Source organism: Adiantum capillus-veneris, chromosome 3 (genome assembly GCF_014529385.1).
Source record: "Adiantum capillus-veneris isolate H3 chromosome 3, ASM1452938v2, whole genome shotgun sequence".
NCBI classification, from domain to species: Eukaryota; Viridiplantae; Streptophyta; class Polypodiopsida; order Polypodiales; family Pteridaceae; genus Adiantum; species Adiantum capillus-veneris.
The window spans coordinates 16,508,365-16,536,206 of NC_140933.1; the positions used below are offsets into that span (position 1 = coordinate 16,508,365).

Below are 27,842 nucleotides of genomic sequence, written 5' to 3' on the forward strand. Positions count from 1 at the left end.
ATGGTGGGCTAGCCTTCATAGCAATGGCGAAGCCCCAAAGACATGGAAAACTCTATGAGTTTCCATCATGAAGCAATTTCTTGCAAGCGATGCAAAGGACAAAGTGCTTACCGAATGGCGCATATTGAAGCTTCTCTCCCATGAGTCTATTCACAAACATATGGACAAGTTTTGGGATTTACATCTCAAGACTACTGTCTTTCAAAAGATAGACTTCGCCGCGAGCAAAAGCAGCAATTTTGTGCTGGATTACTTGAAGAGATGGCCGAATACGTCAACTCTCAACGGCTTGATTCTAGTACCGAAGTAATCCACCACACCATGGTTGCTTTCGCGCATCAATTTCCAGCAAGGAGCTACACAGAATGTCAAGCCCATGGAAAACAAAGACAAAAATTATGCAAATGGGAAAACCAATGCCTAAAATTCTTCCCAAGGCAATTTCAACAGCAATCGGTCCAAGGAGAAGGGAGTTTACAAAGGTAAAAACAAACTCTCTCCTAAAGAGCTTGAAGCTTTTTGCAATGACCATAAACGTTTTAAGTGTGGGGAGCAAGGGCACGGCTATTATTCTTGTGCCAAGATAAATGCTCGCAATGAGACTCATAGAGCTTCCACCATCGAAGCTCCAAAAGAGGTCGCTCATTGAAAAGGTTCACCTCTCTCCTATGCTTGGGGAAAGGTAAGGGAGCATGATGCCTTCATCTTGTTTGACCCTGGCTCTACTCACAACTTCATATCAACGGAGTTGGCCACCAAGTTGGGCATTCACGCTTTCGAGATGGGAGATGATGTGATGGTCGACACTGCTTTCAAGGGACAACGAGCCTTCGTTACTCCCTTGATTGGAAAATTGAGGCTCCATGTCCAAAGCTATGTCGACAAAGAAGACTTTTCCGTCTCTCCTCTCCAACATGAGGATGCTATCCCAAGGGCACCATGGTTTAACTCCATGGCTGCCAACATGAAGTTCCCTGAAAGGAGAATCTACTTCACCTACATGGAAAAGAACATGTATATAGATGCTCGTGAGTCTGATCGTACCATACCACTTGTAAATCCTCTTGCTTTTGATTTATTAAAGCAAAGTGTTAGGAATCAAGAATAAATAGACTTGTCTAATTTTCTAGAAGGATTCCAAGATGTGTTCATCGATGATATCTCTATGGACTTACTTCAAAAACCAAGGGATGCTGACCATTAAATTGAGCTCCTACCATGAAGCTCACCGCCTAACAAGCGTCCTTATCGAGTTTCTCAAGCTTAAGAGCGGATCATGAGGCAAGTACAAGAATTGGTCGACAAAGGGATGGTGAGGCGTAGCTCCTCTCCCTTTTGTTCTCCAGTCCTTTTAGTGCAAAAGAAAGATGGTACATACTGTATGTGTGTGGATTATCCAGCACTAAACCATATCACTATTAAAAACAGATTTCACGTGCTTTGGATAGAAGATCTGTTTGATAAGCTACAAGGCTCTACCTACTTCAGTAGGATTGACCTTAAAAGTGGCTATCATCGAATAAGGATAGTGGATGATGATATCCTGAAGACCGTGTTTCGTACAACGTTTGGTCTTTATGAATATCTAGTCATGTCTTTTGGCTTGACTAATGCACCAGCCACGTTCAATCGTCTAGTGGAAAAAATCTTTAGACCCTACCGCAAATTCACTGGAGTGTTCTTTGATGATATCATCATCTACTCCAAGTCCTTAGAGGAACACAAGAAACATCTCCAAGTGATTTTTTCCCTAGAAACAGAAATCTCAAGCTGTCTCAGATAAGCCCGATACCTGCTCATGGAGCCCTTCAAGCTGGACCTGTGCACACACAATCCCCACTCAACCTGAACCTGCTTCCTTCTCATCTAAGGATCTCCTCAGATGAAGGCATCAGACCCATTGTAAGGGAAAATACGCAACAAATGCTACTTCTTCAAAATTTTCTTTAGGGTATCAACCAGGCGTCTCATCTTACTTATGTAGATGCTATCAGAGGACATGCAAACAAGTTTGACAACCCACTAGAAAACCTACATGGTAAACCAGGTATGGGCTTCATGCCTTCTCTCATACATAACAATGGATGGAATGGGTCTGCTCCTATCGGACTCCAAAATTTATTGTATCTAGACCCATGTAGACTGAAGTTGTTGTTTCTCCTTCTTTTCCTACAGAAGCCCCTTCTCCATATGTTAGTAAATCTTCTCATTAGCAGACTGTGCCAGAAAATCAAGCCTAATGCCCTGAGGGAGGAGGAGGAATGTGTCACCATTAGCAGAAGTGAATTAGACTCTGGCATAATCAACTGGTAGATAGATTGGTTATAGGACTCTATTATGGCCCAAGCCCCTCTCGAGAAGTCCTCAAAACATGGGTAGCAATTAATTCGGAAAATAAAAATGTCTTCATTTTAGTAGATTGAATATCTACCAAACAATCATTATCTTTTTTTTTTTAGTATGCTAGCAATACTCTTCAAGTCATTATAGAAGGACAGTGGCTTATTCATAACAATCCCATTTCTTTTTTTGAGTGGTTTAAGGGGTTCAACCCTAGATGTGATAAACTTACTAAAGCCCTTGTGTAGGTGGACTTTTGTGATCTACCAGTAGGGTTTATTGCTAGTTAAGGAACATTGGGGCTTATGTTGGCAAGGTCTTTGGTCAAAAATCCAAAGGAGGAATCAACCCCAAATGGGACACACAACTTCTAATTGAGGTTGATCTATGCAATTCTCCTAAGCTAATTGCCCCTATTAAGGATTGTGAAGGCAACCTATCGCATGAACAGACAGTGTTGTATCGGAATCTACCTAGTTCCTGCTTTCACTTCTTCCAGCAAGGTCATCTTGTAAAAGATTGTCCTACCCTTGCTCAAGCCAAACAACAAAATAAGGTATCTAGGAAAATCAAACCCAATCCTCAAAAGGCCTTTCAACTAGTGAATAAGAGAAATAATACTAAAATGCCTACTTTGATGTTCTGCTAGAAGATGTTTTGATCCTTATGGTACTCAAGATGTTTCTAATGTTAAGGGAACAAGTAAACCCACTCATGTTGAGAAAGGAGAGACCAGTTCACCCAAGGTTCCTCACCCCACTCAAGATCCTAATGATAATGCAAGGGGACTCTCAAATTCTGATAGTGACCTTGAAGAATGTATCGAGAGCACTCAACTACACACTAAGGAAGCTTCCATGGATAATTTGCAGTTTGCTAAAGAGCTAGATGCCAAAGACAACCTAACAAAGGTGACTATGCAAACTCCCCAACCCCTACAATGGACACTTTCATGACTCAAATCCAGAAGAGGAGTCTCTTCCTAATATGCAGGTAATCAAAAGCAAAAGAAAGGTTGAGAAGTCTACTGATCCCAATAGGGATTTTGTCTCCATGGTCAAACCTAACAAAAGGAGTAAGAAATAATTTTCCCTAATCTTTCTCGTTTTTCCTTCAAATGTAAGGATCTTACAGACTCACAAGAGCTATGGGTATCAAAAAATGGATTCAAGATTTGTCTATGCATCGACTTTATATGTCTTCAAGAGGTCAAGCTTACAAGGAGATTGAGAACAATTTGAACGATTGGATTCTAGTTTTCAATGGTATTCAACTAATCATGATGTAGGTAGAGGTGGAGCAATTATAGGAATCTCATGCAAGTGGGCTAACCTGGTATCAAATGTGCAATACGCTGCTAGAGGCTTCTGGGTAGCCATCACCTTTTCTGATCCCATAAGATATACCATAGCTAGTGTTTATGCTCCTAAGTCTGTGAGAGAAATATCTCAGTGCTGGCAAGAATTGGCTACTCTTCCAAAGAATGTGGTCTTGATAGGTGACTTCAACATGGTGGCAAAAATTATTGACATATCCAGATCTCTACGGCATGTAATTTTTGGTAATGAAAAGGTACATTGGCTTGACTTGGTTGAGTTCTTGAATTTTTTCTTGATGTGTCGGTGTGGGATACACTTGGAGCAACAAACATGTTGGTGAATGCTTCAAATCAGCTAGACTAGATAGTGTACATGTATGCTGATGTCTTACAAGATCACTGGTTAGTATAGTACAAATCTAATGCTTCTATTTTATTATTTAATCACAAGCCTGTTCCGTTTGAGTTCATGAGATCTGAAAGTAGCTATAAAGCTGGCTGGCCTCACCTTGACCAGTCCCTGTTTGACATTGAGTTCATTAGAAACAAGCTTCAAGTGATTAAGAAAGAGTCCTTTGCTCTTCACCCCTCTCATCCCAAGGCTTGGGAGACAACAATAAAGGAAATACAGAGTGTTTTGACCAAGTACAAAAAAATGGCTAAGGACATTAGGGCTAGTAGCAGGATGATGATATCTGAGGAAATTCTTCAACTTGAAGAATCTCTCTCTAAAGCTGACCTCCCCCTCCTAGGCTCCTATAGCTTAGGTGTCTCTCAACCAGGAAGAGCTCCTTGAGGCTAACAATGCCCTTGCTTCCACTAGAGAGTTTTGGGCTGGTAAAATTGCTAAAAACATTTATGACTTGTTGAAAAAGAAAAAATCTAAAGATTTCATTCCTTTGCTGAGAAATAACGATGGCATTTTGGTTAAGTCTCATAAGGACAATGTTAAACTAGTCCATGAGTTCTTTGCTAAAATTTTCTCTAGTCTTCCTAAGAGAGATAGAGCAATTCAAGAGGCTAGGGCTTTTATTGCCCAGTCTAGAAGGAAGACTATAGCTCCACAGCAAGCACACTTCCTAGATCTGCCTATCTCTCTTGAGGAAATCAAAGATACTATTGGCAACCTCAAGACTGGTAAATCCCCTGGTATTGATGGCATCTCTAATGAGTTTTACATATAGTACAAGGATTTTGTGGCACCATATCTGATTCTAGTGTGGCAAGAAGATGTTAGACTAGGAGCTCTTCCTGCTTGTGTTAACATTAGAGTAGTTAAGCTCATCCACAAAAAAAGGGAGTAGGGAGGATCTCAGCAACTGGAGACCCATTACCTATCTCACTTCTATCTACAAGGTGTTTGCCATGTGTTTAGCTAGGAGATTCAATCCCCTTATCACTAGTTTCATTCTACAAGAGCAAAAGGGTTTTATTAAAGGAAGTTCATTTTGGATGCTATTATTACCCTCTAGGAAGGTATGGAACATGCCTTGGAAAATGAACATGACTTCTACTTCTTCAAAGTTGATTTTGACAAGGCTTATGATAGAATGGAGTGGGAATTTATTTTGCAATCTTTATTTGATTTGGGATTGGGCAAAAATTTTATCAAGTTTGTTCATGTTTTTTTGGAAATACCTTTGCCAGAATTTCAATAAATGATGAGAATTTCAATAAATGATGAGCTGACAAATGTAATCAGATTGATGAGGTCTATCAGGCAAGGTTGCCCTTTAGCACCAATGTTGTTTGCTATTAGCTCAGATGCTTTTGGTTGGCTGATTAAGAGAAGGATGCAGGAAGGAAAGTTGAAGGGTATCAAGATTGTTGGGTCCTCAAATGATCTTTGTTTGCAAATGACACAATTGCTCTTACTAATGCAGATATTGATTCAACAGATGCTTTCATGAAATGCCTAAATATTGTTTGTCAAGCCAATGGGTCCCAAATTAATCATCAAGAGGCTGGATTCAAAGCCTCCAATGGGATTACTCCCACCTCTGTCATAGAAGCAGGATGTAAAGTGATTCCTAATGGGCAGGTTTTCAGGCTGTTGGGGATCCCAATGGGTTTCAAGATAACCATGGAACAAAGGTGGGAGTGGGTTATGGAAAAATTCACAAGGAAAGTTTTTATGTGGCACGCTTTTCAACCCTCTCTGGCTTCTAGGACCTTTGTATTGAATCATTTTTTGCTTCTTTCTCTGATTTATTTCCTCTCTTGTTGGAAACCCACTTGCTCCAGCTAGAGCAAGTTGTCTCTAGGTATAAGGTTTCTATGGGGAGGCTCAAAGGACTCTACTAAAATTCCCAAGGTTGCTTGGAAGACTTGCTGCCTACACAAAACAAGGGGAGGCCTTGGTATTTTGGATATTGACAGTATGGCTGTTAAAATGGCTGGCAAATAGATTGTTAGAGCCAGACACTGGGGATTTTTGAGCCTGCTTTGATAAAATGACATACTACTAAATTTTATGTGCAGGATTACTCTCTCTAAGATGTGATATCCTCTAGCTGTAACTCAAAGCAGTAGGTTTAGGGTTGCCCAGAATTCTATATGGTTGGGGTGGGCTGCCAATAAGCTTGGGAAAACTCTGTAAATTAATGCTCATAAGTGTTTCAAAGCAGGAATCAAAACTTGGGGTGATCTGGAGCATGGCTAACCCCTAACCAGATCTATAACCAGTTTAATGTCTCTTCTTGCTGTCTGGAAGAAATTGTCTGCAGGTAAGATGAGCTAAATCTTCTTTTTCAAACCTGCTCAGTGTTCAGGCACAACAAGGGAATCTCTCTACAGCAATATGCTTAGAAAGCCTACAAGAATTTCTCCTGCATTCTAGAGTTTGAAGAACAGCTGAGAAGGAATCTGAACAAGAAATGGGCAGCTCTAAACAGTGGGTGTACAGGTTTAAGTGCTTATGGAGCTTTGCAATTCCTATAAAGCATATCTTCCTCGCCTGGCTGATTTTGCATCAAGGCATCTCGATTGATCAAAGAGCTCTCAAAGCTGGAATTGGGGATGGAAGATGCCACAGGTGTAATTCCCCAGAAGATCTTCAACACATCTTTGTGGACTGACCTGATAATTCTTCAAAGCTTCTTTCTCTACGCATGAGCTACAAAGAGATCCATCCTATGCAACTATCAGCACATGAAGTATTGGTGGGAGACTGCATTAGGATGGATATTCCACTCTGGAATATATGGAGAATGGCATACTTGGGGACTTGCTGGACTCAGAGGATTGAGACTATCTTTTAGCAGAAATTGGAGGACAATTCAACATGCTTTGTCATTCAGTTAAAGAAGATTAGTATTTCTTGTCTTAACCATATGAAAGATATGGCTAGTGGCCCTTTGTACATTATCCAAAGAGAGCACAGATGGCAGCTTTGGCAGGATCTTATGCTCAAGTGCTACTCTAGAGAGAGATAAATTATGGCTTTCACCTGTTTAGAGCTCTAGTTTTCTTTTTTGTATAAGGGATGCCTCTCGCCCTATCTGTGAGGCACAGTTGTATGGCTTTCTTTTTTCTTTAATACATTTCCTGTTCTCTCAAAAAAAAAAAGTTGGGCTTCTCTCCTTTCAATAATCGAAAAATTCATGCTGGACTAATTGAGTAAATATATGTCTCTCTCTCTCTCTCTCTCACACACACACACACACACACACATATACCATGTATCTTGTCCCTGGCCTCCCATAAATCGCCCACTTCCCCCCCTACCTCAAGACCACATTTTGTTACTTTGTACTCATCTTTTTCCGATAGATGGAGAACACACACATGTATATGTGAATTGCTCGCTCTCTCTCTCTCTCTCTCTCTCTCTCTCTCTCTCTCTCTCTCTCTCTCTCTCCACCCATGCTAGTCAAGCTATTTTGCAAACAGTTTTCCTTGCTCAGAGGATGAGAGAAATGCCATCAGATAGACTCACACGCAGAGCCTTCAAGGCCTCGGGACAGACTTCAGAGTTAAGTGAGCAAGAATCTTGGTACTCGTAGGTGAGACAGAGGTTTGGAGCACATGGACAAGACATAGATAGATTAATCCAGCTCACACACAATAAGAGGAACACAGTACTCGGATAGGATCTGTGGGAGCTCTATCATCCTCTTCCCCGAAAGATGTATCACAATGAGCAACTCTTGACCATGTTAGAGGGGCTCATCCAGAGACCACGCTACACGGACACATACATACCACGTTAGCTCACGAGTGGCGATTGTTCAGCTCCGGGAAGAGCTGCTCATACCCCCCGAGCTAAGAGGTTTTGCCAGCTATGCACAGAGAGGGCGATTGAGGACCAGGAGCACTTTGTCTACAGATGTAGAGCATATAAAATTATCAAAGACAGATTGAGGCTGTTTTCACAGGACAGCCCACACTCTTGACAGCTGCTGGCACCTGTAGCAGCACCAGAGGGTGGAAGACAGTCACATCTTACATACTTCATTGACACCACAACCCTTGCTTACATACTTCCAGAGGACCACCACTCTTGCAAACAAGACAGCACATAGTAAGCCGAGTAGGCGGTAGCTTAAGGGAAACTATGCTGACCCAACCAAACCCCAAACTTTGCCAAGACCACCCGAAAAAAACAAAACAACACAGAAAACTAAAACATGCAAGCACACATCTGCAGGTAGCCAAAAGCGCAGGCCACGCACACATAAAGCAAGCACACAAGCACATGATAGCCAACTAAAGAAGCCCCACAGGCATCTCTCTCTCTCTCTCTCTCTCTCTCTCTCTCTCTCTCTCTCTCTCTCTCAAACACGTCTTTTCACTGAAGTTTGAAGTCAAGATACAAACTAAGTTTTGAAAATTTACAAAAGTGTTCTGTACAAAACGTTTACAACGCCTTCGTATTTCTTAACTTCAATGTGAAGCTCACTATTGTGGTAGCAGTGTGTACACATTTAGAGATTCCAATATTTTGGCAAGTTGATTGACTAGTACTGAAGCTCCATTCTGTGGCAATAGTGTACATCTAAAGGTTTTATGGAATAAATAAACAGAGGCATTCAATAATTTTAGACTTGCCTCTTTTTGTAAGTACTTAATAATAAGTAGCTGCCTGTCTCTTACTGCTGCCACTGAGAGCTTTAAATTCACTTACCAACCAAAGCAAGATGACAGACGACGATGTTTCTTTGACGGCAAGGGTGCAGGGTCCCGAGGCATGTCTGGCGGTAGATGCCTGTGAAATGCTTTAACAGCACCTTCAACTCCGTCTTCCTCTTTCATAGCTTCAGCCAAACTGATGGCCCTTTGCTTAACCTTCACCAAAAAAACTCTCAAACAAAGCCTTATGCTCGGAAAAACCACATTAGCAGCTATTTTACCTTGTCGTCCAGCATGAAGCGTATAGCATGGACTAGTTTATCCAGAGAGAACTGATCAACAGGAATGGGAGACGGGCCCACCCCTCTTACATGCACCCGATCACCCCAGAAAGCCTGATCTCCGAAGAAAGGTACAACAGCCGTTGGACACTGTAGCAAATCATTCAGGTGACTACGTAAATCTCAGGAGTGAAGAACAAGGCAATGCTTCCCAAAGGCACATTCACTAATGAGCATTGAAAACTGAATGTTAATGACAAACAAAAGGCTCTACTTAGCTGAAGGAAACAAAATCAGCCTCCACCTCCACCTACCTTCATACTTGGAGACAGCTTCATAAAAAGCTCTTGTGGGTAAAAGAAGAATGTCTATATGAATACCTCCCAAAACACCACAAAGATTTGTGCGCAAATGCCAAGAAGGGATTTTGGGACTCTGGGAGACCTCTTTTCTTTATTATATATTGTGCTCCTTTCTTAGCGAACTAATTATCCATAAAATACCCACCACCCCCCCAACCCCTCCCCAAAAAAGGACATCTCATGGTGCATAAGAAGCAGCTAGGAAGGTCGTCAAGGCTGGCCATTATTCACACAGAATGTAACAACAATTTGTCACTTTTGTCATTAGTGTGCTCTCTTTAACCATGCCATCACTCATGTTGTGTGTCTATAAAGTCCCTCTTCATCTCCCCCCTCTCAAAATAGTAAGCCTACTCTTGGCCTAGTGTCTAAAAAGTGTGTCCATAAACAGCTCCCTGTTCAGTTCTCCCTCTTTTAAAAATTGCGTTACAAGCGTATCGTACTATCCTCCTGGCTTTACGCATGACAATCATCAGCTCTCACACTGGTAGCTAGCATGCACATCATTGGGCAAAGCTGGATTTTTTATGGGAGATTTTAATAGATGCCCTTTCATGGACCAAACTAACGCGGCACACTTTATAATAGATGATCCAGAAAGATGTTTTTGGGACTCTTGAGTCTTTCGTGTCCATGTTCATTAAACTGGACTTGTGGTCTTGGTTACATCCAAATGATCAAGGGTTACGTTACAATCTACTCAATATATCTTTGGACATTTTGCTCTCTAGGTGCAGAATTACTGAAGAGGGCATTGCTTGTGTGCTTCGCCATCTACCTAAAGATAAAAATCCACACAGGGATGGGCATCACTAAGGAATTATTATGCCTTCGCCCACTTATATGAAAAATTGGAGATCCATCTCTTAGATGGGTATAAGATATTTGCAAGAGTGTTGACCAACCTATTACATAAGGTATTAACCCTTCTGAATCCTGATACATCCTGCTCATTCCCAAGGGGGTGCAATGTTTTGTTAAGTGCAGCCGAAGGGTTTAAGGATTTTAACTCACGTCTAGTACTTTGCTCACACACAAGGCTACTTTAATTCACTTGAGAAAATTGAACAAAATGAAAGAGAGAGAGAGAGAGAGAGAGAGAGAGAGAGAGAGAGAGAGAGAGAGAGAGAGAGATGAAATGAAATGTTATATTAAACGTCTTCAAAAGGCCAAAATGACCTGTGAGACCAAATTGATACAATCTTGGTGATCTAATACAATGTCTGGGTACAAAATAAAAATGAAGTAAAGTGAAAAACTAAAATCATCATCATCATCAATGCCCGAGGATGCCCTGCCTCGGGCGCTATCCGATTAAGTATTGCACCGGTCGTTGAAGAGCATTGTCACCGCCTTTGTAAATAGTCGTAATGGACGTCTCCCATGTCGTGCTAGAATAATCCTGATCCTCTGATGGAGCCTCCGTGGATGTAGTGGTCGCCCTCGTAGACGTGGGCGTCTAGCCCTCCCAAGCTCAATGGCTGTGTCAACTAATATACCTCTGGTATAGCTGGGCTCTGAAGTCTGCTGTGAAGCTTGCTCATCTAATTGCCGAGTCCTTGCTCTAAAGAAGTGAGTGATCTCCCTCTGTGAATGTCTCCCACTGCCTGATCTCCTCAAGAGACTCTCCATGTGTCTTAATGTAAGAGCACCCAATCATTCTCCTTCAATTTCAAATCGCGACAATGGCGATCTACTGCCTTTTTGTCTTTCCTGAAATTTCTACAAAGCCTTCCGGACCAAGTCCCTCATGAACTGGTCGGCTTCAAAGAAAAATCTTATCTTTCGTGCTAAGGGTGAAACTTTCGTAGCAAATTCAAAAATCTCAAATGGCACCTTCCCCATCAAAGAGTTAAACGTGTTTCTGTAGGCATATTCCACCAAAGGTAAAAACCTTTCCCAAGTAGTCTTCTGATCCAACAAAGAAGACTTCAACAAATCTAGTACCACTGAATTAGCAATCTCTGATTGCCCATCAGTCTGTGGGTGGAACCATGACGAGAACTGCAACCACGTGCCTATGTTCTCTGAAATAGCCGTCCGAAACCAACTCGTGAACTTGGGTCCCTGTCGGAGACAATCGTCTCAGGCATGCCATGTAATCTGAAGGCCTGGGCAATAAACAATCATACCCACGCTGTGTTCTCGAGAGATGAAATCCATTGCAATACTCTCCCAGGGGTGGGTGGGTATGGGTAAAGGTTGTAACAATCCCTGTGCTTTATGCCTGTCAAACTCGACCTTCTCGCATACCAAGCAACTGCCCACAAACGTGGCCAAGAGAAGTATCTCTCTACCCCCTTCACGGTCGTAGCAATGCCGCGGTGACCCGTAAAGGCAGACAGTGGCATTCAGTTAGAACCTTTTCCCTCAACGACTGTGTAACGCACAACATGGTTTTCTTCATCCCCTTTCTGTACTCAACTGCATACATCTGCAAAATTTGTTATGTGGCGTATTGACCGACCATATCCTCGAAGTTCCTATGATGGAATAGTCCACTACTATCTCCCCTTTCTGTACTCAACTGCATACATCTGCAAAATCTGTTATGTGGCGTATTGACCGACCATATCCTCGAAGTTCCTATGATGTATCGCGGAAATAGCCAGAACCAATGGCTTTCAGGACAAAGTATTTGCCACCAATTTCTTATGTCCCTGCACATGGACAATCCGGAAGTAAACTGTGACAAGATATTTGCCCACTGCATCTATGTTTTCAATAGCTGCTTCTATGACAAGAAGTAGCGTAAACTCCCATCATCTGTGAAAACTGTAAAATCGGCTCCGAGTAGGTAATGTCGCCACTGAATAAGAGCATGGATAGCCGCCAAAAGCTCTTTCTCACATATCTGTACTGTCAATTTCGGCCTTGAGAACAATGGTAGGCAATGACATTGGCCTTCTTGCATTAAGACCGCATCCAGACTACGACCACAAGTATCACAATATACTTCAAACGACTTCTGCAAGTCCGGCAAAGTCAAAATTGGTCCCGTAGTCAATTTCTCTTTCAAAGTCTGAAAGGCAGTCACCTTTGTGGGTCCCCACGAGAAAAGGAACTCCTTTCTGTGTCAAGATATGCAAAGGGGAAGCAACCTTTGCAAACTCTCGAATGAACCGCCTGTAGTACGAACACCATCCCAAGAAGCTTCTAACTACATGGACATTCTTCAAATCGGGCCAATCACAGATAGTCTATATCTTGGCCGGATCCATTTGCACTCCTGCTGCTGATACAATGTGTCCCAGAAAGTGTATCTCTGGTAGGAATAAAAATTCACTTTTCTTCGCCTTAATCACTAACTTGTGATCTCGAAATGCCTGAAAGACCTGAAGCAGATGATGTCTATGCTATGCCTCATCCTTGGAGAAAACAATGATATCGTCAAAGAAAGTGCCAACAAATAGCATATACTCTCGAAAAATCGTATCCATCATCCGGTTAAATGTCGCAGGAGCATTGGTTAGGCCAAAAGGCATCACCAAAAGCTCAAATAACCCAAAAGTCGTACGAAAGGCTGTCTTGCAGACGTCTCCCGGCGCGATTCGGATCTGATGATATCCACTCTTCAAATCAATCTTGCTAAAACAGGAGGATCCCTGTAATCTGTCGAGTATATCATCGATCCTAGGAATCGGAAATCTGTTCTTGATGGTGATTTTGTTGAGAGCTCTATAATCGATGCACATTCTCCAAGATCCGTGTTTCTTTAAAACCAACAACATTGGAAAGCAATACGGTGAAGTACTAGGCTAGACAAGACTCTTTTCCAAGAGGTCTTTCACTTGGTTCATAATCTCTTCGTTCTGGGCTCGGCTCACACGGTAAGGTGGCCGGTTCGGTGGTGTGCTTCCTGGTATCATATCAATAGTATACCTAGATGAATCCAGGATAAGCCCAGCTTCATCTTTGAAGGAAAGTGCAAGGTATAGACCCATGGTAGTCACCCACAAGACAATATAACCATCAGCTCCATCATGCATAGTATTGACTAAATACCACGCCATCCCCACTAACGTCGTCAGTGCCCAATAGTGGGTGTAGAACTAGGTACTAACATATGCTCCTCAGCACAACACACACCAAACGCACACACGCATGAGCATACATCAACACAAAGTTTAGCGTACTCAGTTTCTGTCATGACTCCAGAGATCAAGGGCAGACTCAGCCATAATGAAGCCTAGCACTAAAAGAAGCATTAAATCAGAAGAATTAGCACAAAAAAAAGGTAGTTGATAGGGTATACGCACCACAAAAGATAGAAAGAATTAGCAATAGTATGATCCTCAAGACGAGTGGATGGTAACTCGCCTGACACGCCCTCTGGATGGCATGAGTGTGGAGAAAATCTTGGCGTTCTTTTGTTCAAGTCAAAACATATTCGACTTCATCCATCGTTCAGTTCTCTCCCAAAAAAAAGTGAGTGAAGAAACTGAAGTTCATCAAGTACAATCTCAGAGCCCTCAATTTGTCAAAGTCGCTTTTTCGCCCGGTAGTCAACCACGGCGTTGTTCTTGTGGTACCAAGGGATTTCGAGTAGAACGTCACAACCTTCCAAGGCAATTACGTACAACTCCGCGTGCCCTAAACACCCCTGTCATTGCAAACGAAGTTTGCCAATGCTCGGTGTAATGGCAACATCCCGTCCAGGTGCCACTTGAACTACCTCTGCCCGTGGCCTCAGCCTGTCGCACGTAATTCCAAATCGAGCCGCCAATTCAAGAAGTTGGCCTTGGCTCCTTCCAAAGAGCTTCTTAATCTTTCCCTTTGCTCGACAAAGTTTGCACTTTCATTCATTAGATTCGGTTCAGGCCCCACACAATGTGGTACGAGTTCTACTTTTTATCTGCCTTTTCTGCCAAGTCTCTCATCTGCTTTAGAACTTTCTGGCCTTTCTTCATCCTGTTCATTCGGTGCCTTGTTAGGGCACTTGGCGGAGATATGCCCAGTTTCCCCACATTCAAAGCACTTCCCCTCCTTTATGTAGAGAGCCCTGTCTTGAGGAGTAAGCTTGGGTCGTGCATCCTTTTCTTTCTGTTCTGGGTTGTTGTTTCTCTTTCTACTTTCATTTTTCAAAGTCTGTTCGGCTCTTTGCATCATGATCTCATATGTGGGGTAGGTCAGACTGCCAGAGTGAATGGAAAAACCCCGTTTCACATGACTCATCAACTCTTGAATGGAAGCTGACTTTTTCGACAGCCCCCCCTCTCCTGGAGTTCCCCCCCTCCTCTTCAGCCCCCCCCCTCCTCCCCCCCCTTGCTCCCTCCGCCTCTCCACCTCGCCCTCCTACCTTTGCCGATCCCCCTCGCCCCCCCCTCCCCCTCCCGCTCGAGTCCCACAGTCAACCTAGGGGGCAGGGCCCTCCTCGACTGCTAGGAGATCTCTTGCCAGCGCCTTTGCCACGACTCGTTTGGCGAGAGAGGGACAGCCTTTCTTGCGACCCCCTCTTCTTGTACAGACGTCTTCCCCCCCCCCCCCCCATCCCGCTCTAGTCCCACAGTCGACCTAGGGGGCAGGGCCCTCCTCGACTACTAGGAGATCTCTTGCCAGCGCCTTTGCCACGAGTCGTGAGGGACAGCCTTTCTTGCCACCCCCTCTTCTTGTATAGACGTCTCGCTTTGCAGTAGTCCCTCGTGGTCTGACGAGCTTCGACATTCGACGTCGGTGGGACTTCTTTGCCTACGACTTTACACGGTATCTCGGCGACTCCTCACCAGACCTTGAGGCAGCATGCTTCCGGGTTCATATTCTGTTCCTTGCAGCTAGGGGAATAGAGGCCTTGGACTCTACAGTTGGCTTCTCTTTTCCCCTATGCGGCAGGGACCAGACTGAATGGACTTTTGACTCAGTGTTGAAGTGGCTACAGACACAGGCCCTAGAGTTCTCCCATCACATGGGAGACCTATGGGTTACAGACATACTTCAGACTCTTTGGCCATTGGCCAAGTTTGCTGTGACACCTCTAGACGCAGCAAGATGTAGACACATTGTGGTTCACTTTTTTGCTGATACGCAATGCCCGCCATGCTATGTCCACATACATGAGGACTCCTGGACAGAGGAGGTTGCTTTACACACGGGTCAGTCTACTTGGCCTTGGGCTAGGCACTCTTTGCAGTCACGCTTATCTCGAGGACGCTCGGATGCAGATTACTCCCCATCCAAACCAGCCTTGAAGATCGCACGTTTAGCTGCTGCAGCAATAGCTGTTCTCTCTCGCTGCCCATGAGGATCGTCTCATGGAACGTACAGAGATTAGGTGGGCCCTAGTTTCAGCGTCAGAGGGGCCGACTGCGTCAGGAGCTTCAGCGATGCCTTGTGGGAGGACAGATTGACATTCTTATGCTACAGGAGCATCACCTGTGTAAGAGCCGCATTTGACGTTGTGGTCAGCTTTTGCATGGACATTATGATACTTTTTGGTCTGCTGTTTTTGGACCTAGTGGCATCCAGGGCAGGGTATGTATGACTATTGCGGATTCTTTGCAACAGACCATTGTGGGCAGAGCGATTATTGTGCCAGGCAGGGCTCAATGGATCACTATGCAGGTTCAAGGTTGTCTTGTGGGCTTCCTGAACATCTATGCGCCCAATGTGGCGAATGCACGAGCAAAGTTTTGGTTACCGATTGTTGAGTCTCTGCCACTGCAGGCAGAGCAATGGTGCATAGGGGGTGACTTCAACATGTTGGAGAACCCCTCTGACAGGATTGGAGGTAGCCATGCTACTGTGCGTGGAGTTGAGCTGGCAGCTTGGGAGAGGTTTTGTATGACTCTGAGGGTTTCGGATGTGTGGCAGCATTCTAGCTTTCTGAGACCCACAAACAGCCTGGCCTTCTCTCGTTCGGACCGCAAAGTGGGAGAAGTGAATCTACCGCAGATAGATCGCTTCTGTACTAGTAACCACTTCTATGACTTGGGTGGGACAGTTGGCATTCTGGCAGGGACTTCCTTTTTGGACCATGTACCAGTGATCCTCACAGTGACAGATAGGCAGAGGAGCGAGGGCACGATGCTACGGATCCCTGAGAGGGCCTTGCTGGACTCTACGCTCAGAGAGCGAGTGGAGGTTCTTTGGACAGAGTGCTTAGACATGCAGGATTCTCCTACTGACAGAGTGGCCTTGGGACTAGCTCAACTTAGTCGGTTCTTTCTTCAGGAATCTTTGGCTCGCCTGGCTGCAACGAGAGAGGAGGAGCAGCATCTCCGACAGGGCATTGCTTCCTTGCAGAGGATGCAGGAGTAGCATCCAGATAGTCCTTGGTTGGAGGAGCAGTTACAGCAGGCTCGCTAGGAGCTTGTTAGCAAAGAGGAGAGGCGCCACAAGTTTACTTTCCAACGACAGGCATCTCAGTGGACCCAAGTGGGTGACAGAGTGAAAGGTGCTTTCTTTGAGACAGCGGGACCTCACCATACGCATGCGAATGTCAATCAGTTTAGGAGGACATGCGTGCAGTTTCTACTGACTTCTACCGCGATTTACTGTCTGCAGAGCCTCAGTCAGAGCGTCAGAATGCATGCAGAGAGCAGGTGTGGGCACAGATGCCTTGTCTTGTGAGTGAGGAGATGCGTCAGAGGCTTGAGCTGCCTCTTCAGCTAGAGGAGCTGCACACGGCTCTTAGTGCACTCCCCCGTGGTAGCTGTCCAGGTGAGGGTGCCTTGACTCCCAGTTTTTTCTTGGAGTACTAGGACTTGCTTGGCCTAGATCTCTGTAGTGCTTTTCAGTACATCCTGCACACAAGGAGAGATGCCTGACAGCATGAGTGAGGGCCTGATCTACCTCATTCCCAAGGAGGGTGGCTCCTAAAATGAGATTCGAAAGTGGCACCCCATCACCATCCTCAACTCAACCTACAAAATTCTTGCCAAGGCTCTGAGTTTAAGGATTCAGCCACTTCTAGAGAGCATTATACATGGGACTCGGATAGGTTTTGTCAAGCAGTGTAGTATCCTTGACAACATCTTTACTTTTTGGGAGGCTTCTGCCCTAGTGCGGCTCCGTGGTGAGGATCTGGTGATTCTTCTTCTCGATTTTGAAAAGGCCTATGACAGAGTTGACTGGGACTTTTTGGAGGACACTCTACGCAGGATGGGCTTCTCAGATGTTTGGATCAAGGGGGTGTCAGCTTTGTACAGACGGACACATAGTCAGGTATTTTTGTCAGGAGGTAGAGGTGATCGCTTCATGCTCACACATTCGATCAGACAGGGCTGCCCTCTTGCTCCCTTCCTCTTTCTGTTCTATGCTGAGGCGATGAGCAGGTTTTTCATGTCGCAACAGGTTGGTTTACGTGGCTTAGAACTTCCTATTCCGAGAGATGAGCTACTGGACGTTGAGTTTGCAGACGACTTGTACTTGGATGGCCAGCAGGCCAACCTTCACAGGTGTGAGCACGCTCTTTGAGACTTTCTGTTGTGCATCTGGCGCATTGATCAACTGGAGAAAGAATATGGCTTTCTCAGTTGGTAGTGCTCCTATACCCGATTGAATGCCAGGTGAGGGTTTCAGGTGGATTCCCCCAAGGACTGTTGTTCGATACCTGGGTTGTCATGTTGGTTTGGACTTGTCTCCCAAGTAGCAGATTGCTCCCCTCCTCTTGTCTATCACAAGGAAGTTGTTACATTCCGCATGACTTTCTCTGGCAGGCAGAGTTGTAGTGGCCAACCATATTGTTGGCTACTATGTGGTGATGTAGGTGTTGTTGGCTACTATGTGGTACATCACTTCTTGCTGGATCTTCTCGAGTTCTTGTATCAGCCAGGTAGAGAGGCTGATCAGGAACTTCCTTAGGTCAGGGGTTGACACTCAGATAGCCCGGGCTAAAGTGGCTTGGCAGGTCATCACTCTTTCTTGTTCTCAGGGAGGGCTTGGGATCAAAGACCTTTTTTCACGAGGGTCCAGGGTGTACTCAGATGGCACTACCGTCCACCTGTGTGGCTTTTCCTCCCTCCCATTTCTTGATTTAGCCTCATTGTACATATGCTGTTTTTTCATTGGGAGAGTCTCCCCATCATGATTGTTGTAGCCCTCTCTCGTAGAGGTGGTTGTAGCCCTATGGGCAGTTTCATTAACTAATAGAAGGATCTTTTTCTCAAAAAAAAAAAAAAAAAAAAAAAAAAAAAAAAAAAAAACGAGGTCAGCTGATTGGTCCATCATTTCAGCTGCACAATGCTCAAAATGAACTGGTTTCCTGGCTGGAAAGCAGGCAGTCGATGCGGCCAGCAAGTGGCCAGTAAGCTGATTGGTTTCTTCATGATGAAAATGTTCCCAGGATGACGGGCTGCAAATGGGCTACTTCAGGCCGCTTCCCGGAGGCAAAGGATGGCTGACTGGAACGGAAACGGAAGCCTAAAACGCAGCTGATGTAGCAGCGCAGCAATAGAAAACTCCACAGCTGAAACGCAGGTCCTCCTTGCTGAGAAAAACTCCAACACTGGCCAGATGGGCTGACTGCAGAAAACACTGGTATGCTGATGGCGATGGGTGCCTAGCAGAGGAAAAAGCCAATGTTCGAAGTGCGTACATGTCCCATCACTGATCTATATAGAGCCATAATCCCCCGAATCAACACTATGGGCACAACAACTCCTGCAGTCTGCGCATCAATCGAGCTCTCGGTACCATGTCAAATGCTTTGCGGAAATCCACAAAGCTACAATAAATCTGTCTCCCATATGACCCGCACTCCTCAATGATGGCTCTGAGTGTCAGAATATGATGGAGAGTGGAGAAACCCCTGCTGAAACCGGCCTAGCCCTTTGCTCATACACCCTCACCCTCTTACCAATTATTCAAGTGCTGCTCAAGAATGGATGCATACAACCGTGCCAATGTATGCCCAACCATAATAGTGCGGTAATTTCCAGGCTCTGTAGGATCACCTGCTTTGAAGATAGGCACAATAGTAGACAACCTCCAAGACTCAGGTAACCCCTCACACATGGCACGATTGAACAACACTACCAGAACCTCTACCAGCATATCTCTAGCATGTATAAAGTACTCTCCTACTAGACCATCATGATCATATGCCCTGCTGGTCCTCATCCTGTCAATAGCTCTCTTTACCATCTCAGTGGTAAAGAAGGTACTAGCAGGTGGGCATGGCTCTGTAGGATTTGAAAGGGAATCCTGTCCAAGAACCATATATAACGATGAGGAATATTGGCCCCACACATCAAAAGAAGTAATCACGGGGGGAGGGGAGTGCTCATGAAAGAATCGCCATGCCTCTCCTAAGTCTCTACTTAAGAACAGTTGATACAAGTCTCGCTCCATCTAGTCCAAGTAAGCTCGTTTCTTCCGTCGCACAAGGCGTTAAGAAGCAATCCGACATTGCTTGTAAGTGATGACTCCTAAAAGAAGATCCCTCTGAAGCTGGGCTCTCATCTCTCTGGACTCCTCATCATACCAACTATTCTCGGGCATGCTCCCAGAATGTCGCCTCCGACCCGGCTGAGTGTGTGGGTATGCCTCTGATGTTGCACCATGCAGTGTCTCAGTCAATAAAGTAGTGCACTCCTCCACTGAAAGGCGAGGACCAACTATGCATAGACGGCTATAGATCTCCTCTTTATAAATCGAGTCAGTCTTTGGTGTAAATGTATAAACAAATATGTGAAATGCCTCTTGAAGTCTGGGTTGTACTATACTGAAATGAAACAGATAAAGTCAAAAGAGCATGATCCACCGCTACGCCCACTGGTCTGGCTCCTACTATGAAATCCTCACTACAAGTGAGTGTACAAGGACCTTCCTTACCTTTCCCTTTCTTGGCAACCTCAATCCATTTTTTAGCCTCCTCTACTTTCTTTTGTGTTGCAGAGATGACCGTGGCCCCTGACTTCTTCTCCTCGCCTTCCTTGATAACCCATATTTCTTCTCTCATGGTATTTGATTCTTCCATCATGGATGGCTGAATTTCGCCTTCTTGGAGCCGCCCACTTTTTGCTTGTAGATTTCGGGAATCTTGGATGACCACTTTCTCCTCGAGGGAAGCGATCCTCCTATGCATGCCATCTCTTTCTTCAGTCCATCTTTGAAGAATAGGTGCTCCTCTCCTTCCTCCACTCTTCCACTTCGTTTCTTCATTCTCTCATTTCCTTCTCTATTGCCGACATCTTCTTCCCTACCCCCATGAAAGAGGCTTTGTGGGTGGCCGACGAGGGATGCTTCTTCTTAGACGTGGCGGAAGCCGTTTGGCACTTCGCCAATGCTTTCCATGAGAGAGAGAGAGAGAAATGAAATGAAATGAAATGTTATATTAACGTCTTCAAAAGGCCAAAATGACCTATGAGACCAATCAGTTACAAAATAGTGAATCTAATACCATGTCTGGGTACAAAAGAACTAGAAAAGAACTAGAAGTGGAACAAAATACTACTACTACTACTACAATCTAAAACTATGTGGGTGTAGCAGCTGATACAATAGGTACCCGGTAAACTGGATGTAACAGTGTGTGAAACAAAGATGGAAGAAATGGTGAGGATCCATCCTCATCTGCACTCTGGATGTCGAGAGAGTATGGCTCGAATCTTCTGTTGTAGTCTCCGTCGATGCTGTGTAGCTCCTCTCCTCAGTCGCGGTCGTCTGTATCTCTGTAGCTCCAATGCTCGGTCGATGAGAGTGCCAGTAGTGGTCGAATGAGTGTGGGACGAGCTCTGCAGTGGTGGCTGCTCCTCTGGCTGTCCCATATCTAGTGAAAAGAAATCTCTAATGTGTCTCTGGGACTGCCTCTCTCTAGCTCTCCCCAGTAAAGTGTCTCTATACCTGTGTAACTCAAGTAGATATAGTCCAAGACATCTCTGATCCTCATAACTCATGACCCTAGATAGAGGACCAAAACCCTCTCTGAATAAGCAGTGGAAACGCCCCCGTATCTCATAGAACACTGTGCAATGACATATGTAGTGCAACTCTGTCTCTGACTCTCTCTGGCATAATCGGCATATCCTGCTGTCTGCTGGTATCCCTCTGAATCTACCAGTCTCAATCTCGAGCTGATGTGAGGATGTGCGTATCTGACCAATGGCACAACGCAAACCATGAGACATATGTGTGTCCATGTAGCTGGGTCGAATCACAAACCCATCTCCTGTGAGGTGGAGAAGATGCTCTCTATAGAAAGCCATCTTCGTGCTCAACTCCTGAGGCGGCTCTATCCATGTCCTCCTGGTGTCGAGCTGGATCAGGTCCTGACGAATGAGTCTAGTGATCTCCACCTGTGTAGGAGACAGCGAGGGTGCCTGAAGAGAATACTGGAAAGGGGGCAACCTGTCCATGGTGAAGCCATGCGTCTGAAACCATGAAGTCATCTGTGCATACCAGCATGAAGTGTCCCCCTGTAGAGCTAACTGTCTGGAAGACTCAAGGGCCAGTCTAGCATATCTGTCTCTAGTAGTATCCCATAGGCTGTGCACAAAGGACACTGATCTGGTAAGCGCCTCAATCTCCATGGGGGGGGCAGCTAGCTCTGCTCGAATGATCGCGTGAGGTACGGAGGCCTTGGCTCTAATCCATCGAGAGATCATAGATACCAAGGGCCTCTCCATACGTCTCCAACCATCCTGGCCTACAGAAGGTCCCCATACCTGTACCCCATACATCATAGCTGAGGCTACTAAAGTATCAAAGAGCCATAACTTTGTCCGAGGTTCCTGGAACTGAACCTGCGAACACATCCTCTCCAAGCCTCCCAAGGCCGCATAAGCTCTGGTCAGTCTAGTCTCTACTGCTCTCCCCAAAGAAAACCTCGGCCCAGTGAAGACTATCCCAAGGTAAGTGTATGCATCTGTATAGTCCACAATCTCTTGACCATACGTGAAGGTCGGTGCCGATCTCCTGATCCACTGCGGTGTGGTGTTAAACACCATGACCTTGGTTTTACCAAGGTTTACAGACAATCCACTATCCTCTGCAAAACTGTGTAATGCATCCAACTGTCGCTGCATACCCTCTAGTGAGTCAGAGATCAAGACAATATCATCAGCATATAACAACAATGGGATCCACGTCCCTGCCAGCTGGGCACCTCTATCACCCTCTCTGTCAATGTAATAAGACACCTCATCAACATACATACCAAATAGAGTAGGAGACAATGGGTAACCCTGTTTCACCCCGATAGTGGAGTGAACTAAGTCAGATATCCCCTCTGGGGTGCGTACATGTCTCATCACTGATCTGTATAAAGCCATAATCCCCCAAATCAACACTGTGGGCACCCCCATCTCCTGCAGTCTGCGCATCAGTCGAGCTCTCGGTACCATGTCAAATGCTTTGCGGAAATCCACAAAGCTACAATAAATCCGTCTCCCATGTGACCTGCCCTCCTCAATGATAGCTCTGAGTGTCAGAATATGGTCAAGAGTGGAGAAACCCCTCCTGAAACCTGCCTGTCCCTTTGCCCGTACACCCTCACCCTCTGCCCAGTTACTCAACTGCTGCTCAATAATGGATGCATACAATCGTGCCAGTGTGTGTCCAACCATAATAGTGCGGTAATTTCCAAGCTCTGTAGGATCACCTGCCTTGAATATAGGCACAATAGTAGACAACCTCCAAGTCTCAGGTAGTCCCTCACACATGGCACGATTGAACAACACTGCAAGAACCTCCATCAGCATATCCCTAGCATGTATAAAGTGCTCCACTACTAGACCGTCATGATCGTAAGCCCTCCTGGTCCTCATCTTGTCAATGGCTCTCTTTACCATCTCAGTGGTAAAGAAGGTGCTCGTAGGTGGACATGGCTCTGTAGGATCTGGAAGGGGATCCTGCCCAGGAACTGTATATAACGATGTCGCATACTGGCCCCACACATCAGGAGAAGTAATCACTGGGGGAGGGGAGTGCTCATGGAAGAGTCGCCATGCCTCGCCTGAGTCTCTACTCAAGAACAACTGATACAAGTCTCGCTCCACCTGGGCCAGGTAAGCTCGTTTCTTCTTTCGCACAAGGCGCCGGAAAGCAATCCGCGACTGTCTGTAGGTGATGACTCCTAAATGAAGATCCCTCTGAAGCTGGGCTCTCATCTCTCTGCACTCCTCATCATACCAACTATTCTGGGGCATGCTCCCAGAATGTCGCCTCCGATCCGGTTGAGTGTATGGGTATGCCTCTGATGCTGCATCATGTAGTGTCTCAGTCAGTAAAGTAGTGCACTCCTCTACTGAGAGGCCTGGAGCAACTGTGCATAGACGATCCCAGATCGCCTCTGTATAAACCGAGTCAGTCTCTGGTGTAAATGTATAACGGGTGTGTGACGTGCCTCCTGATTTCTGGGCTGTACTAAACTGAAAAGATACGGACAGTGTCAAGAGAGCATGATCCACTGCTACGCCCACTGGTCTGGCTCCCACTGTGAAATCCTGAATACAAGGAATAAAGCTCGGCTGTGTCATAACATAGTCCACTGTACTGGCCCCATGTCTGTGTGGAAAGCATGTGAAGCCTGCTGCTCCAGGAAACCGCTGTAAGCCATTAAGTATGGCTAGCCCATGTGTAGTCGTCATCTCCGTGAGGTATCTCCCATACTCAGTCTGCTCTCTGTCATGTGAGCATCTGTCAAACCCAGCTCACCCACATCCAACTCTCTAAGCATCTCATCTGAAGTGTCGTAGAAGACTGTCTGACAGTTGCCCGTTCGAGCATTGAAGTCTCCTAGGAGGATGATATCACCATCCCTAGAAAACTCCCATATATCATCATCTAGAATTGAGAAAGGCGACTGCCCTCTGGATACAGCATATACTGACGTACTGGGGGGGAAGTAACATATAGCAATATATAGAAATCGACCTGTGTCAGCTCTCAGCCTCACCCACATGTATCTAGCTTGATCATCTCTCCGTACAATATGTAGTAGTGGCTGTAGCTCCTCCCTAAACAACACCGCTACTCCTCCTGAACCTCTACTCCCATGCTCAGATCTCGTGACTGTTCTGTGGGCTGTCTCCCATTTGTATCCCACCACATGTGGCAACAGTTGGCCAGGGGCCTGGTGAGTCTCTGAAAAGAAAACAATGTCCTTGTCTCTGAAACTGTCCTCAAAGGCACCAACATCCAACCTCATAGACCCATTACAATTCCAAGTCGCCATCCTCAATGTGGTCCCATAGGTCTCGCACCGTCATGTAGAGCGCCGCTCTACAATCACCACCCGACCATCTCTGTAAAAGGCCATCTTCCCCTTCTCCCTTGCCGCTTGAATCTCGGGCATTACTTCTCTCATATGCGCAAGTTGTGAGAGAGTGAGGTCATCGCCTAAGAAAATACCTGTCTTCTTGAGAGTAGGTCTCTTCCTCAAGAATTCCTTCTTCTCTTCCAATGAAGGGAAGCGTAGTATGAGAGCTCTTTCCTTTGAAGATTCTCCGGGGCCCTCACTCTTCTTGCCCACTCTCCATGCCTTTGTGTGTGAAGGCTTCTCCACCCCCATCATTGATGTGAGGCTTGTGACCTCTTTTTCCACATTGTTTATGTCCTTGAGGCCGGTTACCCTCACATGTAGAGCCCGCACCCTCCTTCTTTGTTCCTCTTCAAGAGTCATGTTGATAAGAGTGGGTGTACAAGGAGCTTCCTTACCTTTCCCTTTCTTGGCAACCTCAATCCATTTTTCGGCCTCCTCTACTTTCTTTTGCGTTTCGGATATGACCGCGGCCCATGACTTCTTCTCCTCATTGAGAGAGAGAGAGAGAGAGAGAGAGAGAGACTCTAAAACAGCAAAAAAAGAAACCCGAAAAAATAGCAAGAAACGCTTGTGAAACCTTGAAAAAACAGCAAAATACATATTCGAAACCCTAAAAAACACGTAAAAAACAATGGCAAAACCCTAAAAAACAATAAGAAACAGTGACGAAACTCTAAAAACACAAAAAAATACTAACAAAACCCTAAAAAACAGCCAAAAAAACAGTTTCAAAACCCTAAAAACAGCAAAAAAATAGTTTTGAACCCTAAAAACAGTGACAAAACCCTAAAAATAGCCAAAAAGCAATTCCAAAACCCTAAAAACAGCAAAGAAGAAGTGACGAAACCCAGAAAACAATGAGAGACCCATGAGAGAGAGAGAGAGAGAGAGAGAGAGAGAGAGAGAGAGTGCATGTCGGATCCCAACCACCCTCAAGAGTCCCCTTGCTCTATTGATAGAGCAAGTACTTGCTTTGATTACTGCTTATACAATGGCTAAATGTTGAATGTGATGCGGTAGGCTAAGGAATTGCAATAACGCTAGGCTGCAGCTGATGCTGATTGATCTGGATTTGATGCTGAGGATACTGATGCAAAAATGCCAGGTGCTAAATGCTAAAAACACAGAACTGGGCCTGATCTGCTACAAACGTTGGGACTGATGTTGATCTGATGGTGATGCAAGGCTAATCCCAAAACACAAGGGAGTGGGTACTTGGTGCTACTTCCTCATCTTCCAATGCTCAAGGGCTGAAGCCAAGGATGACGTACATTGGATTTTGATAAGAGGTAGAGCATCATAAAAAAGTTAAAACCCACGATTCTACTTATAAGAGGTTTATTTACTAATAAGTTAACCTAAGCAACTTAGAGACTATTCATATGCTAGAATGACTTTATGATTGTAGTATGCAAGTGAGGGTATTCAAATATTGACCTACATGATCATGCATGTCCTTCTAGAGGCTCACAAAGTGCCAGGCTATATCCTAAGCTATACTAACTAAGACTGATGTTGACATGTAGCAGTAGCTTGTCCATGTGGCTCAAGTGCAATGTGCACGCGACATATTTTGCATAACATCCTAAAGTGTTAATAAAGATAGATTACACACATGCAACTAACCAAAAAGATGGTCATGATCCGTTGGGCCTTGAGAAGGCTTTTGATCATGTCTGTTTTGTCTTTTATGGCACAGTTGATGTATGGGCTTTGGTAGGTAACTAGACACACGTCACAATCAATTCATATGATTAGTGATGGTTGTCAATTCTTGTGTGTTCATTAATCGTGGAGTCATTGAACCTTTTACGCTAACACGTTCTTTACAGCAAGTTTGTCCATTGAGCCCTCTGCTCTTTAATCTGGTTGACTCATCCCATGATTACACCCCTTACACATTTGGCTCGTTGTGAAGGTTATCTCATTCACGCAAACATCTAGAGTTTCTGGCATACACAAAAATACATCTTCCCCTTCCGTGAAAGTTACTTGCCAACGTTTCTCATCAACGTACTTCATACAGTCGGTCTCACTTTACCCGCAAGCAAGAAATTTGTCTAAAGCTTTGGCTGATCACTCCTCTATGTTCTTAAAAGCCAAGAAAGCTAACATTGATTATGCTATGCATACTTGGTCTTTCTTTGCCAAAGCATCTAAATTACATTTAAATACACAGTCTTCTTTTATCAGTTGTATGGAGAGAGATTAACGACAGCTTGGCTATCACAACTGTGTGATACAAAAGGGTACCATCTACATAACTTGGGATACCCTATTGGTGTTAATGTCTCTAATGAACAATTACTTGATTGGATTTCAAGCCGCATTGGGGACAAGTTTGTTTATTGGAAGTCCCAAGCATGGCCATTCCATGGTATACTAAAAGTGGCAGAAGTGATCGTTCTCTCCCTCCTTTACCTTTTCTTGCCTCTCTTGCCTTGGTCTCAAAATCCTTGAGAGTCCTTACACAACAGATTTATATATTGCAACGGTCGCTCAAGTTTTCTTTCTTTAGTATGGCAGGTAGTTAGTTACAAGACACTGTCTATCACCAAAACAATGGCTGTTTGACTGCCACAATTGTGGGACAAACAATCAAGCACACAATGTATTTTTTGCTTTCTTTTGATGGTTGGGCTTTCTTTCGATGGTTGCGCAATGCCTTTCTTTTCGATTCTTAGTCGAATGTGACATGTGCATTTGTGGCTTGCTACTATGATGGATCTCTTTGTTGATAGATGGACAAGTCATTTGCAAGGAGCAAGCTCTTTTCATGGCTGCATGCTATACGAACGCTTCACATGTCTTGAGAGAGTGTTTTCATAGGCTATGTACAAGGCCTCATAAGTAGGAAATTTGCCTACTTATTTCCACTTATCTTTGATTTAATTTGACAAAACAAACATCATGAGAGAGAGAGAGAGAGAGAGAGAGAGAGAGAGAGAGAGAGAGAGAGAGAGAGAGAGAGAGAGAGAGAGCTTACTGCTGCTCTCAAGCCGGCAGCTGTTGTACCTGCTCCACCATGATGTACCTGTTTCATCCAGAGTTCTAGTTAACTGCAAAATCACATGCAGGCTGAACGAGTACAAAACCTCCCATTTAAAACAGTAAAAAACACGCCCAATATTGATGTGCTGATGATGATGATGTGTACACACATGCAGGTGTTATGTCATGCACAGCTCCCGCATTTCATGCCCAAGGATGCTACTTTCCATCAAGCATTATTGTAAATATTAAATCACATCCGAACTTTAGTAAACCAACCA

General features: G+C 44.8%; 1 protein-coding gene across 1 annotated transcript in view; it reads right to left on the reverse strand.

Moving 5' to 3' along the window:
* Positions 1 to 8,444: 8,444 nt before the first annotated feature.
* Positions 8,445 to 27,842, reverse strand: part of LOC147460543 (sterol 3-beta-glucosyltransferase UGT80A2-like) — a 161,196-nt gene continuing 141,798 nt past the window's right edge. Inside the window, exons 13-15 of the mRNA XM_086507928.1 lie at positions 27,557 to 27,604; positions 9,010 to 9,159; positions 8,445 to 8,944 (exon numbers count right to left, since the gene is read on the reverse strand). Coding sequence (XP_086364054.1) covers positions 8,780 to 8,944; positions 9,010 to 9,159; positions 27,557 to 27,604 — 363 coding nt within the window. The 3' untranslated portion in view covers positions 8,445 to 8,779. The remainder of the gene's footprint in view (positions 8,945 to 9,009; positions 9,160 to 27,556; positions 27,605 to 27,842) is intronic.